At 39.1% G+C, this 14,837-nt stretch overlaps 1 protein-coding gene across 7 annotated transcripts in view; it reads right to left on the minus strand.

Moving 5' to 3' along the window:
- Window positions 1–14,837, minus strand: part of CNTN4 (contactin 4) — a 995,624-nt gene that overhangs the window by 81,778 nt on the left and 899,009 nt on the right. For all 7 annotated transcript variants that reach the window (XM_030801544.1, XM_030801547.1, XM_030801549.1 and 4 more), the window contains one exon: window positions 2,387–2,514. In XM_030801544.1, coding sequence (XP_030657404.1) covers window positions 2,387–2,514 — 128 coding nt within the window. The remainder of the gene's footprint in view (window positions 1–2,386; window positions 2,515–14,837) is intronic.

Genomic DNA, 14,837 nt, shown 5'->3' on the forward strand with positions numbered 1-14,837 from the left:
GTAACTGTAAACTGCCTAAAACTATATCCTATACTTACTTGGGTGAATACCTGTTCACGTTTTACTAGAAGGCCAGAAATAAATTATTTTGTTTGTTAGAATAGGTAGAAGTTACTATCTTAGCAATATTTATAACCACACAAAAATGAGGCAACTATAACATATTTAATCCCTGATATATTTGTAGGCTTTGCACCATGATTCAGTGTAAGATGAGCAGCAGGGAACTACACAGTTGGTTGGGAATAGTTTTGTCCTGGGGCTTGTGGTATCACTGGGATACGAACTCTGATGGGAAATAGAGTCCTCTCCTTTCTGCCAACTCTTGTGAGAGCCAAGGAAGCCAATACTTATAAGAAGGATGACAATAAAATACAGAACATACCTCGGTCCTACCTGTGAAAATACCCTGCTTTTAACAATATGAGACACCATATATATGGTTTCTATGCTTAGCTGTTTCGAGTCTTTCATATTCTTAGTCATTTCTTTATTATAGGCTCAGTTCTCTTTTGCTAATTATTCTATTGGGGTGGCAACATCATAAATGTTCATTTCAACATGATTTAGAACACACGCATATCCATTTAAAAATATAAAAACAACAAAACAAATACTAATATTTCTTAGGTGCCAGACACCCTGTTAATCGCTTAGCATGGATTACCACAGTCATCAAAACAAGCTCATTTTATGAAAATACGTTTATCAACAAAACAACTATTAATATTTCCTAGGTGCCAGGCACCACGCTAATCACTTAACATGGATTTTCACAGTTATCAAAGCAACTCCATGAGATTGGGACTGCTATTATCCCCACACAGGCTAGTTGTCTTGCCTAAGAGCTAGTAAGCGGTAGAAATGAGACTCAAACCCAGATCACTCTGACTTGAATCCCTGTCTTTTAACTATGATTTAAGATGTCAACCTAATATTCTCTTATATCTCCATAACTCACAAATAATCTATAACAGGTCCCAGCTCTGTGTCTAACCAGCTCTGGGACATTGAGATCTCTCTTGGTCCTAAATGATTACTAAGTTTCCTTTAGCCAAGACAGTCATACATTAGCAAAGACCTCTAGCTAGAACTGTGCTTTACAAATATTATCTAACCTCTTTTTCCTTTGCCTGTGAAACAGAGTGAACAAGCAGTCAGTCATACACTGATGCTAGTGCTCTGAGGAAGTAATTAATAGACTGAAATAGTTGTAATCAATCTAAACATATATTTAGTTCTAACTCTTGGACTTTCTATCTGCATGGTCAAGTATGTTAATGATAAAAAGACTTCCCAAAAGAGTACTACATTTCCAACTTCTAATGACGCCAAAATATATAATTAGGTAATTTTTAGCTTTCTTCTTTAAATTAAAGGCAATTTTTTTTGATATTTTTATTTGCCTTCATCTGTCTTCACCAAGGGAGCCACAAATGGGCAAGAAGGAAATAATATGATATGACTCATCTGTATAAATTACTCAGAAACAAGAAAGGCTTCCTGTTTCCTGGTGCAGCATAAAGAACTGAGAAGAACTCGGAATCAGGATCTGGGTTCAGGTCGCCTTCTGCTACTCGTGACCTTGAGAGAACCACCTGAGCCTCATCTTCTTCAGTCAAATCATTGCCAAGATCCCTTCAACTCAAAAATCCTATGACAGGGCAATATATAAAGTGAAAGAAATGCAAATGAAATGTATATTAAGATTTTCTCCTTTTCAGTGGTTACTTAGCACTTCCAGCCCATGCCATGAAGCTAATATTAAAATAGTTTCACTCAGGTGCTTTGCTAAGAGCGTAAAGGACTTTCATCCGCAAGAATTATAAAGCACCCAGGCTATGGTATATGGGAATTTTATTTCGTTAAAACCGACAAGGTTGGCTGGGTGACTAAGGCAAAGCACAGAGGTGATCAAAGCTTTTTATTAGTATAATAACCCGTATCCATATCTCTGAATAAACGGGACAGCTATCTTAAAAATTACCAATGTCATTGTTTAAACAATGTTTGCTAAAAATAGTACATGAGTCTTGAGTTTTTAATTTGTTGGAATAGTGTTCCTAGACATGAATTTCAAATCTATAGAGACTTGAAAGAAATTTAATTAAAGGATTGAAGATAACATTAGTTACAATACTATAATAGATACAATGGCTATAATTCTAAAAATTGGATGATTCTGAAATAAGATAGCCTTTCAATCATATTCATTACCAGCAGTTTTCTAAGAATTATTAATCATATCATGTTTGCCATGATGAATTAATTTAGCAATACAGTGATATCTGTACCTATTAATATGAATGATGCCACTTCTATAGATTATGTTATTAGACATGAGGACACATATATTAATATTTGAATTCTTTGGGTTAGCCATTACCTTTCACTACCAAGTTTCCAGTACTGCTAGCAGTTCCAAAATGGTTAGTGGCTACACAGGTATAACTCCCAGCGTCTGATTTAGTAACGTTGATGATTCTGAGGTTTCCATCTTCAGAAATGGTAATTCTGAAATCAAAGTAAATGAACCAAAAATGGTGAAATTTATCTCATATGACCTATTGCAAATTATTTCTGTCATTCTGTCATTGTTCAAACCATAAATCATTGCTACATTATTTGACAGCCTCATCTTTATTTAGGGTATTTGTCCACTTAAACATAATTGAGACATGTGACTTGTTTAGTGTTTTTAATTCTTTTCTTGCTAAAATGGTCTCAACAGTCAGTTGGAAAAACCATTATAAATATTAGATAGGTTGTAACAATTTCTCTTTGGTAGCTCTAACCACATTAGGCAAAGGGAAGGCTTATGGTAGATCACCATTAGTCTTATAACTGCTAATGAGGAATAAGAAAAAATCCCTTGATTAATCAATTTAAGTCTTTGCACTGAAAGTGTTTTTTTCTAAATGAGAGCCTTAAAGTAAATGAGGTATTATTGAGCATATTTATTTCTGAAATATGTCAGCCAATACATTTTTAATGAGATGTAAAAACTGAACTTAAAAAAAATTAAAATATTCCACGACTCAGTGTGACTTTGGCAGAATAGCAAATGTGGATAGTAAACCTCAGGCCCCACAATTAGAGACAAACATTTACTTTCTGCAGGGAAGAAAATGTTTTTGTTGACAGATGCAAAATCCGGAAGAGGAAGAATTTTGAAGAACTCTGTTTTCAACGTGACTACCAGAAGAGAAGTAGGAAAATACAAAGATGAATAAGACAGACAGCTTGGCTTAGAGGCTTGTCAGAGAAATAAAAAACATACATAGATAGCTCATTCAAGGTAAATGTCTGTTAAATTTCTCTTTTATTTCAAATCTGCCCACATCTTTCCATCTCTTCCACTCCCTCCTTCTCACCTAGTCTATCAAAACAGCCTCCTAATTGGCCTGCCTATTTCTACTCTTGTCCCTCAAATCCATTCTTCAGTCAGTGGCCAGATGATCTTTTAAAATTTAAATCAGATTATATCACTCTCCTGGCTTAAAGCTATATCCTTGGCTCTGCCATTGCATTCTGAAAAAATGTCTTGCTGGAGCCTTATTATAAAGCCTAATGGATCTAGCTTTTTAAAAAGCCTCTCTTGCTTACTATTTTGTTCTAATCTTTCTACCTTCAATGAACTCTAGTCACACTGGCCTTCTGCATATTCCTAGAGTATTTGAAATCTTTCCCACTTCAGGGCCTTTGCACTTGCTGTTCTGCCTGCTTTGAACACACTTCTCTGTATCTGGACATAGCTGTCACCTTCTCACCTTCAGTGATCTCAGTGTAGAGGTAGCTTTTCCTTATAGATCTTTCCCAACTCACTGTTTACAGTGGTTCTCCCTGTCTCCCTGTTTTCCTGCAGCCACTTTATTTCTTCCCACTAAATTCAATCTGGAAATTTTATTTGTTTGCTTGTTAGTTGTCTTATCACTTGGAATGGTAGCATCTCTGAGGGCAGGGATGCTGTTTGTCTTAAGACTGAACCTCCTGGGTCTAGTACACAGGATGGCATGTAGTAGATACTAGAAATATTTCTTAAGTGGCTGAGTAAATACATGAATAAAAAAATAACCTAAGGGAAAAATCGATAATATGTTGTAGGAATTCAGAGTGGTTGAACCACTTGGCACTAGTGCTAGACTTAACAGAGTCCTTTCAAATATCTGAAACAAGGGATCTAGGATGGGCAGAGCCTCACTTCATAGAACTTTTGAGTTAGCATTTTAAAAACACAGGTGAAGATGTAAATGCACTGGGTTGCAAATGCTGCATATACTTTGGTGAAGGCTCTTACGGATGGAGAAGCTACAGTCTTCCTGAAGACCCAGTTCAGATCTATGACTCAGTCTGATGAGAGGGTATGAAGGTGGAAGAACTCTACAGAGAATTTTGGAATTAGAGGGATGGGAGTTCACATTCCAGGGCTATCGGTTCCAGCTGTACCACTAAAGACAACTTACTTAACTTTCTCAGTTGTTACTTCCTCTTCTATGAAATAGAACTAACAATGTCCATCTTATAGATTGATAGCAAGAATTAGGTAAGATAGGGTCAGTAAGATTCCTAGAGGTTTCCTGATATTCACTAGGCAGTGGTTCTCTTTCACCTTTAAAATTGTGTTTGCTAGGCTGGGTGTGGTGGCTCACACCTGTAATTCTAGCACTTTGGGGGGCTGAGGCAGGAGGATCACTTGAGCTCAGGAGTTTGAGACCAGTCTGGGCAACATGGCAAAACCCTGTCTCTACAAAAAATACCAAAATTAGCCAGGTGTGCTGGCTTGCGCCTATAGTCCCAGCTACTTGGGGGGCTGAGGTGGGAGGATGGCTTGAATCCAGCAGATGGAGGTTGCAGTGAGCCGAGATGGCACCACTACACTCCAGCCTAGGAGACAGAGCGAGACTCTGTCTCAAAAAAAAAATAAAAATAAAAAAGTGTTCTCTTATTTGGTAATTTGTATATATAGGAAAAATTGGACAACATCATTTTAATATATTTTCTTTTAATATAGTAATTACATCAGCCTTCTGTTTGTATTTTGACTGTTAATTCTGACAATTTGAAATCAATATGCAAATTAACTGAGTCATCCCAAATCAAGGTACAAGATGCAGACAAGGCACAAGGGCACCTGTGGCTGGGCAGTTTGTACCTGCTGGCGGTGCCTATGTTGCTTTCTGGTAGAGGCCTGGCGCTGGAGGTCTTGGCCTTTGGGCTGGGGTGACCCATGCTCCTGGTGGAGGCAAGGGAGCCGAGCTGGAGCCATGGCCAGTGAGTTGGTAACTGCTAGGCCTAACCATTGCTGTCGAAGGATTTGCGGGTCATTATATTTTGCAAACCAGGAAGCATATGGAGCCTCAGGTAAAACAAGTTTTTCAAAGTCTACTGAAATCTGCCCTCAATGATGGCTATTACAGAGGTGTCTGAACCCAAAATGACAAAATGAGAAGCAGAGGTGCAAGTCCTCCTGCCAATAAAGAAAGAATAAGAGATGCTCATAAACACATGACTCTCTTAAGTCACATCACTCAGATAAAGGAGAATGTCCTTACATAGCAGCCAAAATCTATGAGGCTAAACATTTACTAGAAGATCAAGGTAAAAAAATAAGTAAATGTATGATGAATTTTAAGTTCTTATTAGTTTACACAGATGATTACCAACTTCTCATAATAAAACATCTCAAATCTACAATTAAAAAATAATTTAGCATAAGCTAAATCAAAGCTCTGGCTAAAAAAAAAGACACAGACAAGACGGCCTTTTGTTCATTCACATCACAGCGACGCATATAACAGTTGCTCAATAAAGACCATCTGATACCTCATTTGCCAAGGAGCAGATGCACTGACAAAAACAGAGTGGTGAACAGATCTTAATTACCTCAATAATCACAAAAATAGCTTTAAAAGAGTTAGTCACATTCCATTTATAAAATAATTTGCTAGAAATTGTGAAACACTGGCATATGAGAATTCAATATGTAAGGTGACATTTGTGTTTTATGTACGGACTTATCTTTCATGAGGTAACACTGGCTTGGAGCATAATGAACATTCTGAGGGGTGAGATGACTCTTTAAAAGCAAAAACACCTATTAATAACTTACACCATTAAAAATAGTATCATGATCATTGCAAAAACCTAAAGCCATCGCCTGTATCAAACTCTGACATGCCGAAGGAAATGAATACGGAAACAAGTAAAGGATTTGTCATCAGATTACTTGGATTCTAGCCTCGACTCTGAAACTTGTCAAGTATACGGCATAGCCAAGTTACTTATGCAAGCTCCGAGACAGAGTTTCCCAACCTTGGCACCGACGACATTTTGGAATGAACAATTCTTTGTCCTGGGGGGGATAATGGGCAGCATCCCTGGCCTATACCCACTGGACTCCCATAGCTCTAACCCTTCCCCAAGTCGTGACAATCAAAAATGTCCCCAGAGATTATCAAAGATACCCTGGTGGGTCAAAATCACCCCAGTTGAGAACTGCTGGTCTAATTCAGTTTTTAAATTCCCTTCTTCTATAATGAGATAAGATAGGTGAAAATTTCGTTAACTTAAAGTGCTTCACACTCTTAAATGTTTTCCCCACTATCATTTCCATCCCTGCTTCCTACTTTTGGTATCTGCATTGCATAAAAGCCAGCTAGCTTTTAACAGTCTTAGTACAAGGCTCTCTTTGCCCCTTGCCCTCAGAGTTTCCCTATCCAATTTCCTATGGGCCTGTGAAATTACAAAATAATTTTATAAACTATTATACTATTCATTTTAAATATTTCAGTGCCTGATATTGGTTTAGGGTCTTAACTTTTCCACTGTTATTTGCAAAGAGGTAAGTAAAAGAGGTAAGACCCTAACTGTTAGAATTCCAGGTGAGAGAAGGACAGTGAGGGAGATCATTTGTAGAAGGGGTAATTTTCAGTAGCCTTCATTAAATCACATCATATTGCTGTGACCGCTTATTCTTACTATTATGCAAATGTGGGGGTAATACGAAGTTTGATAAACTATTCTTTTGAGAAACTCAACCACTTTTTTATACAGCAATATAGTGTAGTAACTAAGAACATAAACGCTGGAACTAAACTGTCTAGGCTCAAATCATGCTTCTACTACTTAGGAGTTGTGTGACTTTGGGAAAGTTAATCTCTCTGTAACTCAGTTTCCTTGTTTGTAAAAATGGGATAATAAAAGTAACTATATATATATCTCATAGAGTTGTTGTAAACATGTGCAGTGCTTAGAACAATGCCTGACCTGTAAAATACACCAGGCGGGACAGGTGCTTGGGCATATGGAGACACTCATGAATAGACCAGAGTTAGCCACATGTTCTATTAAGTGAAGCTCTGTGCCTTCCTGGACCCATTGTTTCAAGCAATTACGAAGGATTCTGTTAAGGCTAAGACAACTGCTGAGTAGTTCTGCCACTCTGAAGTCCTACAACACATTATGATGCCTCACAAAGCATACAGGTGACACCAAACAGACACAGAAGGGGGATGATATATTGAACTTATTTATTCATAGTTCTTTACTAAATACCTCCTATATATTAGGCTTTGTGCTATTTTTTAGTGATGTGAAAATTATTGTTTCTGTTCTCAAGCTCATAATAAATCATTACTTGTGATGACTATATATCTAGAAATAATGCCAATGTGTTCTATACGATAACATACACATTTCTATAAGTGCACAGTAAAATAAGCATTACTGTTTTCAAAGGGAAAGCTGTTCGACAAACTATCTAGGTATAAAGATGGGCAGGGACCCAGAGCTGGCCAGTCAGGAGACCCTATTCTCTTGTCTACAGTGATTGGTGTAGAAGCATGCCATCAAAACCAGGAGCTCTTTGAGAAAACAATCTCTTTCTGCTGGGATTGCTAAATTTGGAAGATGGGAATCTAGAATTGTTGGCAATTATTTTGCCTACCACATAGAGAAAGCATGCCTTAAGGAAGCCAACCAAAGACAAACAGAGCCCGACAGAAAGAGAGAGAGAAAGAGAAGCAGAGACCTTATGACATTTTTGAGCCCATTTCTGCCCATGGTGGAAGTCAACACCTTGGATGCCCCAGTTATGTAAGCCAATAATTTAAGATATTAGAAATTGAGTTTTCAGCCCCTACAACAGGAAGAGTGCAATCTTTCCAAGAAATTACTGAACTTGTTCAGGTGATGGTGGTAGTAAAAGTAGAATGGAAGGAATGGATTCTGAAGATGATTCTGTGATGCCTCAATACAACTTTTTGGTACAAGATTGATGAATGCTATCTATAATGGAAGAATAACCACACAGTTCTGAATATGAAAAAAAAAGTACCTGATATTTCTTCATACACAGCTGTATCACATAATTTTGGCTATATCTTTCTGCATATAAAGGCTAAGTATACAATTTGACCTGTTGCTTTTAACGTGTTTTATGTGATTTTTTTTTTTTTTTTTTGAGACAGAGTCTTGCTGTGTCACCCAGGCTGGAGTGCAGTGGCACGATCTTGGCTCACTGCAACTTCCACCACCTAGGTACATGTGATTCTCTCGCCTCAGCCTCCCTAATAGCTAGGTGTGCACCCCCACATCTAGCTAATATTTTCTATTTTTAGTAGAGATGGGGTTTCACCATGTAGGCCAGGCTGGTCTGAAACTTCTGACCTCAAGTGATTCGAGGGCCTCAGCCTCCCAAAGTGCTCGGATTCCAGGAGTGAGCCACCACACTCGGCCAATGTTTTATGAGATTTTTATAAGCCAGAAATAAGCTATAAAGCTCGCATTTGGCCTTGGGGTACAAATTTGGCTAGCTCAAGGAAAAATTTGAAATGCACCTCAATATAAATACTTAGATATTTTCTTCCTTTCCATTTGGATCCTCTACCAACTTAGAAAAATAGTTTTTCCACTAATATTACACTCATTTTTTTTTTCATGAATATAGTACCTAAATCCAGTCCAAGGATAGTGATACAGGAGTTAAGGAGAAATTATTTAGGCAGATAGTGAGGGTACGGGAGTCCTCAGTAAGGTTTTCCTTTTTTTTTTTTTTTTTTTTGAGACAGAGTCTTGCTCTGTCGCCTAGGCTGGGGTGCAGTGGTGCAATCTAGGCTCACTGCAAGCTCCACCTCCTGGGTTCATGCCATTCTCCTGCCTCAGCCTCTCCGAGTAGCTGGGACTACAGGCAGCCGCCACCACACCCGGCTAATTTTTTTGTATTTTTAGTAGAGATGTGGTTTCACTGTGTTAGCCAGGATGGTCTTGATCTCCTGACCTTGTGATCTACCAGCCTCGGCCTGCCAAAGTGCTGGGATTACAGGCATGAGCCACCACGCCTGGCCAAGATTTTCCTTTTAATGAAAAGCAGCCCCCAAATCATTTTCTTTTCTAACAAAGAGCAGCTTGTAAAATCGAGCTGCAGACATTGACAAGCAAGCTGGAAGCTTACATGGATGAATGCCGGCAGCTGTGCCAATAGGAAAAGACTACCTGGGACTAGGCATGTTTAAAATAGTGGCTCCATCTTCCCTTCTCTTTGCCAGCCACGTCCACAGAAAGAAGCAGACAACACGGTGGTGCTGGCCAGGCAAAGACCTTATTTGCATAATATTAGGGTGGTCCAGCCAGCTTCCCCATGAGTTATGGAAACGTCACACCTGGTCTATCCAATCTTCGGGCCCTATGTAAATCAGATACCGTAGTCCCATTTGAATGTTCCTCTCTCTCGCAAGAAAGGGAGCTGTTCTTTCTCTTTCTTTTGCCTATTAAACTTCGGCTCTAAACTCACTCCTTGTGTGTGTCCGTGTCCTTAATTTTCTTGGCATGAGATGTCAAACGTCGGGTATTACCTCAGACAACAACGCAGCTTTAATAGCTTTATTTTCATGTTTGTTTCTGGATGAGATTTCAAAGTTTCCTTTATGGTCCATCTCATCTTGGTTTCCTCTAGTTAGACTGCTGACTGACTTGTAGCTATTAGGGTGATATTGAACTTTGAGCTCCTCCTAATACTTATGAATAGTGATGGAGTAAGATAAAAAGAATTGAAAATGTAAATCTGTTCTTGGCTTAGAATAGGTTAGTCCTGACCTACCTGTGGGCCCTTTTTAAATTCTTGATGGCAACAGAGAAAAGTCAAAGATGATAAAGCAGCAAGTAGTAAAAACACAGACGTGACACAAGACTTAATTTTCCCTATATGAAAAGAGGTCATCTAATTCACAACACAGTAAATTACCTAGAGCATAGAGAAGCAGTTGTTCCCTCACTGTCATTTGGAGATTTTGGATCCACAGAGGATAGGAACAAATCTGGACTCATGAGATAAATTGAATCTCTCTTTCTTCATATGACACTCTGAGATGCAGCCATTGAAGAGTTGACATTGTCAGTCCTATAAATCAAAACCAGTCTGGGGACACAGGACCTTTAAAAATGCTGATCTTTTCTTTGCGGGGGGGGGGGGCTTTAGTAACACATGACAAAAGCTGCCAACTTCACTCTATCACCCAAAAGAGGAGGATTATCCCAAAATGGAGACCTATGATTTTTCTGAGCAGTTCAGCAGGAAGCCTCACTGCTGTAGAGGCAGACAGTGTATCCTTGCTTGCCTTTAAGTCACACTGAAACACTTCCTTAGAAATAAAGCCCTTTAGAATACAACTTAGAAAACGACTTCTCCCCTTCTGCAAAGAAAGAAATTATAGAGTGATCATTTCCTTTCAACAAACAAACAAAATACACAAAAAAGTGACAAACTGTTATGTTAAATTTTAAATCATCTTTATTATTGTTACATCAAGAATAAAGTAGCTCACTTAAAATTATGTGCAATTAAAAAAAAAAACAAAAAAACTCAAAGGGCCTTAAAAGGCTTCTACTCTATTTTATACATGATTGGTTCCAGAAAACATGTTTGAAAGCTGAAAGCCTGAAAGTGAAACAATAGATTTACACATTACAAGGGAGGCTAGACTCCTGAAGAGCTAAAATTTATTACAAAATCCCAAACATAGTTCAAATAATTACTGCTACTGTCACCAAGTAGCCCCATTTTTCTAAGATGGTTTAATTATTTTTTTCTCTCTCTTTTCTTTTCTCATTCCCCTGGTTCCCCACTTCCTACTTAGCCCTTTAGAAATGCAAATATAGCATTTTACCTCCCCTTCACCAGACACTCCCTACAGGGCAAGCTCATCTAACTATGTGCTTAGGCGCTCCAGAAAAGAAACTTTCACCCACCATGAGGCTGCCTCAGTTTTTCAAACTCCCTCCCACCAGGAGACTGCCTCAAGAGATAGGAAACTCTTTCCCACCTGGTGAGTTTGCAGTCTAGTCCTGTCCACAAAGGTGCCAGCAGTCACAAGCTCGACCACCTCGTAGATAAGGCACCAGAGCTATCACAGGTTTTGCTTGCTTCCTGCTCTACCTTTTAAAAGTACCCGCTTTCTGTTACAAAAGTGAAGCGGTACACTTAAGGCAGGACATCTGTATTTCTTTCCCCAAGCTAGCTTTAGAATAAATCACTTTCTTTATACCAGACCTCACTCTTGTTAATTGAACTCTGCAAGGGACGAGCGACTAACTTACATTTCAGTAAGACTACTTCTCAGCTCAAGCAAACTGGGAGGATGGCAGAGGGGAGGATGGCAGAGAAGTCACAGGAGGCCTGGCTCCAGGAAGGAAAGACTGCTGACCCCAGGGGCCATCAGCGATGCCCTAGAATGAGGGCGGTTAGACAGGCATCCCCCAACCAAAGGTCTCACGTACATCATAAGGCAGGACAGAATTGGGCACGTGTCAGCGAGCCCGTCATTAATAGACCAGAAGAACTTCACAGCCACAGATGTGCTTGCTTTTTCTACACAATTAAAATAACAATCTAATAATTGTATGATTTCATATAAAAGCCCATTCCTGGCTAATTGTGACATATGGGAAGATAGGGCAATACTGGCAACATATCCCCTCAGGGCACCAATAGGCTGGAGGAGATGGGCAGCAGCCCCTTTGAGCAGATGGTGGGTTTTCTAGCTCCCATCTATGCCTGGCTTGAACCTCTCTTTAATGTTCCTACCAGGCCCCTGCAGGCCTTTGAGACTGTGAGCCCTGACTTTAAACCAGCAGCAGCATGTGCCTGAGTACATGGGGCAGGGATTTAGGGTAGCCTGTGGTTATGAGGCCACGATCTACTCCCTCTTCAATGTTTCCACTCGAGACATACTGGACAGAGAGAACAGAGCAATGGAGTGGGAGGGGACAATGGGTGTGGTGTGGTAGTAGTTTCCTGTGGCTGCCATAGCAACACACCACAAACCAGGGGCTTTACAACAATAACGATCTATACTCTGGCAGTGGTGGAGGATGGCAGTCTGACATGAAGGTATTGGCCAGGTTGGTTGCTGCTGGAGGCTCTGCGGGAGAAACCCTTTGGTTCTCTCCCAGCTTCTGGTGGCTGTTGGCCCTTTTGTTTTTTGGTGTTCCTTGTCTTGCAGAGGCATCACTCCAATCTCTGTCTCCATCATCACATGGTGCGGATGTATGTCTCTTTATGTTGTCTTCCCACTATATCCAAATTTCCCTCTCCTTACATAAGGACATCAGTCATTGGACTAGGGCCTATACCATCCAGTACGATCTCATCTTAACTTGATTACATCTGCAAAGGGCCCAAATAAGGTCACATTTTGAGATTCCAGGTGAATATGATTTTTACAGGGACACTGTTTAACCCACAACAGGTATCAAGAGAGGAAACCCCCCAAGGGCTGTTAGACCTTGTTTGAAGCCCTTAGACGAGGGGCAGAGGAAGTGATATGCAGGAGAGGTTCTGCTTTTGTGGGCCTGGCACCACCTCCCATGCCCACTGCTCAGCCTCCTTCCAGCCTGTAGAAGGCTTGGCCTTTTCCCCAACAGCAGCTAACAGAGACTTGCAATTATTGCTCTCTCGGTGATATAGTAACAATCAAATGAGGAGTATAAAAGACAGTTTGGGGGTCGTAATGGGAATGTATCAAAGAATAAAAGTCCAGGAGGAAAAAAAAGATTAGGGCCTGCTTGCAATTTTAATTTCTTCTATAATTAACCCAGTTTGTTGGTTGGATTAAACTACATCTCTCATTTGATCTTTTTCTTGTTACTCTGGCCAAGTAATAAATATTTACTTTGTTATTAAAATTATAACCAAAATTAGACAGAGGAGGATCTACACCAAAATGGCAACCTATGGTTTTCTAAGCTGTTGTGCCTGAAAGCTGAACTGCTTATGAGAAAGGCATTGTCTTTACTTGCCCTTGAGGCGAAAGCAATACAGCATAATTTTGGAATACAATGCCCAAGAAATAGTCACAATGCGGAAGGAGTGGAGAGGTGGCAATGAAGAGACAGAGATAAAGATTCATATATTCAACCTATCAACAGGAGAATTAGCCTGTGACCGCAAGAGCTGACATATGGATGCAGTACAGGGGTCCCTGGCTTTGTGCCAGCTGAGAAATTAGAAAAGCCTGGCAGATTAATTGGCATGGGTAGGCCGTATGCTATAGACCTACCTGATAGCAAATAACACCAAGACTTTTCTCTGAAAAGAAAAAAAAAGACTTGTTTTGGTTTGAATTTCCTTGGCTATCTCTTTTAATGAAATTCAAAAGGTATTTTAACTTTTAACTGAAATTTGCCCAAGCTTACATATTTGATTTCAAAAGATATGTGGAAATTCTCAGCATGATGGGAAGGAATGAATTATTTTGAATTATAGAAAGAAAGATTGTTTTGTGGTAATGTGCAATTTATAAAGAGTCAATTGAGATCTCTAGAAGATGGCTTTGCGCCCCATCTTAAGGAAAAGAAAAAGGTATTTTGGATAACAAATTTAAATGTAGGTCAATAGGAAGACACCTACTCCAGGGGTAATTTCAGGCAAACCTGTCATTGATCTTTCCGTGTAGTCTCTGTGGTAGCAATAGACATCACTATTGAAGAGACACCCTGGTGACAAAGTTCCCTTAGAGATAATTTGCTTTCTGTTGTAAGATTTGGGTTTAATAAGCCGCTGAACAACCTGTGCATTTCAGGCCACCTGAAGAACAAGCTGCATTCAGACCCTATTGCCCTTGTCTGCAGCATTGCTCAAAAGAGAAAATAAAATTGTGTTTGTTTAACCTGGTTTGATCCAGGTTTAACTTCCTCTGAACAACAGTTTGAAAGCCCTTTAAAATAACCTGGAAATAACTCTCTGCCTGGGGCTGGATGAGTATTAAAGATCACAGAGTTAATTTTAATTATTCTTTGTGATACAGTGCATGACGAACATGAGAAATACTTTTCTTGGGCTGGTAAAATTTTGTGATTTTATTTATTCACATGGTAAGCACATAACACTGAAAACACCATGTCTTTGGGAAAAGGAAATAAAGTAAAGGACATGTTTGGATGTCGTTTTGTCTAAAATTTGTTTCTTAAATTGCTATATTTAATTGATGCAAGATCTCTCCATGTTTCCATTAATATAAGATTTAGAATTCCTTTCTTCTGAGAATTTAGGACCTGAGACAATTTCAACATAATTCCATAAGGCATTGTGAGGATGAATGCGGGTAAGGACGGGAAAGTAATATTATTTAAAGCAATATTATTTGTTATTTTCTATACTTCCATATACTTTAACCAAAGCATCACAATAAGTAATATAACTTTTATAATGAGAAAAAACTTATTAAAATATATAAGGCACTCAGGAAGCTTTATATAACAAAATCAGAACAGTAGAGTAGCTTGTAAAAGAATAGTTTAATAACAAAGTGCAGCTGTCTCTAGAAATAATTAGAAATAAAGAA

Source organism: Nomascus leucogenys, chromosome 21 (genome assembly GCF_006542625.1).
Source record: "Nomascus leucogenys isolate Asia chromosome 21, Asia_NLE_v1, whole genome shotgun sequence".
Classification (NCBI taxonomy): domain Eukaryota; kingdom Metazoa; phylum Chordata; class Mammalia; order Primates; family Hylobatidae; genus Nomascus; species Nomascus leucogenys.